General features: G+C 33.8%; 1 protein-coding gene across 1 annotated transcript; it reads left to right on the top strand.

Moving 5' to 3' along the window:
- Positions 1–438: 438 nt before the first annotated feature.
- Positions 439–821, top strand: LOC110698383 (uncharacterized mitochondrial protein AtMg00170/AtMg00620). Its single transcript, XM_021875803.1, is given in 2 exon segments — positions 439–640; positions 643–821. Coding segments are annotated over 2 exon segments (381 nt in total).
- Positions 822–3,768: the final 2,947 nt, after the last annotated feature.

The following is a 3,768-nucleotide window of genomic DNA, read 5'->3' as shown; positions in this document are numbered from 1 at the left end:
ATTTCAAGGATTAAAAACGAGTTGCGTAAATACAACTGAAGTACAGAACATAAAATCAAGTTCGGCATAAAATTCAGTGTAAAGGCTTCGAGATTTAATTCCAGGCTTAAAAACAAGTAGCGTAACTGAAACTGAAGTAAAAGCGGTAAAGTTAAGCAAAACAGCAGGAAAACAGACAGATATTATTACGGAATTCGGCAAAAAAAACCTACGGCTCCGACTTGGATTGTTCAAGCAGTAGGATTTTAGACATTTCTTATTTCTTCCTTTAGAGCCCTAAAGCACTTACAAGATCACCTCTCTTCTACCCGTAATCACCCCATTATACTTTTGAAACATTTAGGAAAAGAATTCAAAATAGAAATTAAAAAAATGCCATGGAGGAACAACGATAATTTGCGTGACTGTGGTCCATGATCGACCTGCAAGCAGTCAATCATGCAATGCATACCTTCCAACCAATCGGCCAATCACGCTATCCTTGCCTTGATTCCGCTTCTGCAGCAGTATAAAATCTCGGTCCCTTACCTTGATGCCTACAGCTCAACTTCTTTTCTAGTGATGTCAAGAATCTGCAAAATACTGCTTTTTCTTTTTCTTCTTCTTGGTCTCTTCTTTCTAAATGGCATCACGGCTACACGACACGAATGCCCACTTCGCCGAAAAAGGGGGCCGCTTTCTTCCCCCCAAAAATGCCAGTTCCACCATCAGGGCCCAGCAAGCAGCATAATTCTGTTGTGGAGCGGTCCTTCATTCCAGCAACAGTAGTCTATGGTTCAAACCGCCTTGTTCCATCCGACACGAATCCCCTCCATCAATAAGACGCGCTCCGGCATTCGAGCCTCCGCTTGCTCCCCTTATATGTGGACTTATTTCAAAAACTTTTAGTTGCAAGTGATAATCAATCAAATAATTAAACCATGTCAAATAGATAGTAAGGCCACATATTCACATCAGAGCATTGCAAGTTAGACCTTAATGATAAAATTCTACCTCACAAGGGCGGATCTTCTAAGGGGGTGGCCTGGGCTTGGCCCCTCTTAGAATTTGATCCAACTTTTTATTAGGAAGCAAATTAAAAAAAAATCCCAATTTGTATCCCATTAGACTTAAAATTTAGAAACACCTTATGTACCATGTAGTATTCCTCTATATGTTTTTACTTGGCACAAATTCCTATGTGAGTTTGACATATGACAAATTGGCCCATCTTTCACTACATAAATCATAAATGGCAGTATTATTGGCAGTCAAGTACAAATTTTTTAATTTTATTTCAAAAAAAAAAAAAAAACTTTATTCTACATAAACAATAATACAGTATTACGTTATTCATTTTTAAAGTATTAGGCAATTAGCAATGATATTTAATTATTTAGGTACTATACTTGCTATTTATGATTTTTTTTTTATTAATAGCTACTTTTAAAAAATAAGATTAAACTATTTTACATTGTTATTAGTATCTACTATGGTTTAAATTTAGAAATTAAACTTTACTTCGGCCCCCAAAAGAAAATTGTCAAGATCCACCACTGTACCTCACCGGGTACTTATAAATATAACATTCTCTTTCTTCTGGTCTCACAAACTTTCCAATTTCACCCTCTCTAAAACCACCTTAACTTCCTCGCGCATGATAGGTGTTTCCAGGATAATGACGCTGTAAGCCACCTTAAGAAATCCCTCGAGAGATACTGCTGAGTGGAGGAGCCAAACGAGTCAAATTGGGGGGACGGATTATGGATATCATATAATTTGACAAAAATCACAACCAAAAACAATAAAACCAAAAAAACAATCCAAATACAGTAGTAGGTCAAAACTTAAATTTAAAATCTAAAAATAAAAAAATTAGTCGAACAATTCAAAGTGAAATATTAAACTAAAATAACATTTGCATCCTTCTAGTTTTTAATTATTCAAAGCCTACCGAAAACAAGCTAAACCAATACACTAGATTTGTTAAAAACATACCAAAGAATATGGCAAAATAAGATTTTCTATTCTAATTTACTCAATTAGAAAAAAGCATTAAAAAAGTAGACCACCATCCTTATAAAAATGCCGAGGAAATCAAATTTCCAAATTAAAAAAGTAATCCAACACATTTTCCAATCCTAGAAAAATTAGATAAGCTCTCACTTTCTCTCTCTTCCTGACTCTAATTTTCTTGCTTTGGCTCTCTTGTTCAATGGCGGCATCAACAACATTAACAATTTAGAAGAATCTCAATTAAAAAACAAGACATTTTACTCAACTTTTTTTGGGGTTAGGTTTGCAGTTTTCATGTGATACCAAATAACGCAATGTTATTAAATTTATAATAAAAAAAATTAGTCACCCAACGTCACTTTATTAGCCCCGCCAGTGATTGCGGACTATAGACGATTGAAATTTGCAGGAACAGTTATACCAGCACCCTTAAAAAGGGCTACATCTTCACCGTTTTGATTGTCAAGGGCGATGTTATAACTGTTCTGGCATATTTCAATTATCTGCAGCGTCAGTATCTGTCGAGGGATTTCTTAAGGTGGCGAATAGCGTCACTATGGAGAAAAACCAACCATAAGTTTGGAAGGTCGTTTTAGAGAGGGAGAAATTGGAAGGTTTGGGAGAGAAAAACGAAATAATTCAGGAACTTTGAGGTGGAGATGAAGGTGAAATAAGTGGAGTTAGAAAACGGGGAACTTAAATAATGGATGAAGTGACGGTTTAAGAGGAGGGAGAAGGTGAAAATGTGGAGTGAAGAGTTGTGATTTGACGATTCAATGGGTGGAGGCATAGGTACCGCTAATGGATGAAAACGAGAAGCTTAAATAATGGATGAAGTGACGGTTTAAGAGGAGTAAAAAGGTGAAAATGTGGAGTGAAGAGTTGTGATTTGACAATTCAATGGGTGAAGGCATAAGTACCGCTAATTTCCTATACTTGGCAATAAGAACATATGCATGTATTTGGCAATAGGTACGCGGGAAGCGCGGGAAACAAGGTTAATAAATCCTTAAATATCGTAATGGTTTTATCAGATACAATTTTAATTACTGCCATTTTCTTGTTCCAATATTCATTGGAAAGTTTAAACAAGGTTAATAATTATTTCAGTTATTTCCAAAAAGTATTTAACAAAACCTTATTATCACAACGGAAAGGTTTATAAGAGGTAATTTCCAAAAAGAATTTTTAAAACCCTTATTTAATAAATATTCAAAGACATATTCATCAAATATTTTACTCGAATGTTTTATTTACTACCATTTTTCGTTCCAATATTCATCAAATATTCTGTTTTAACTTTTGAAATTGTTTTTTGTCCCCATCTTTATAATGGAGTTCATACCTTATTTTATTATAGGTTTAAAGTTTTGATTTCAGTTGTTGTTACTTGTCACGATAAGTTTCATTGAAAATAATACTTGACTATTAATTGTACTTGATTTTGACTATTACAATTACTTAAGTGTTGTTGTCAAACAAATAAACAAATAAAATAGAATTATTTAATCAGTGGTGTTTGAGTATTAATTTAGGATTCAATCGTTTTAGTCAAAATAGATTGAGGAATATTATTAAACTTTAATTGTATTCAGTCTAAATTAGGTCAAGCATGTGTACACATAATTAAAATACTTCGACAACACAGTTCATTGTTATTCGTATTTGATTGTATATAAATACGGATACTAACATACTAATCATAATTTCTAAATCTAAAAGATGAACAGTTACCTCCAATGTCATACTGTAGATAAGTTTAGCGTCACATAA

This window comes from Chenopodium quinoa, unplaced genomic scaffold, assembly GCF_001683475.1.
Source record: "Chenopodium quinoa cultivar QQ74 unplaced genomic scaffold, ASM168347v1, whole genome shotgun sequence".
Classification (NCBI taxonomy): Eukaryota; Viridiplantae; Streptophyta; class Magnoliopsida; order Caryophyllales; family Amaranthaceae; genus Chenopodium; species Chenopodium quinoa.
Note: the sequence above shows the minus strand (reverse complement) of the source record. Positions and strands in the feature narration are given on the sequence as shown.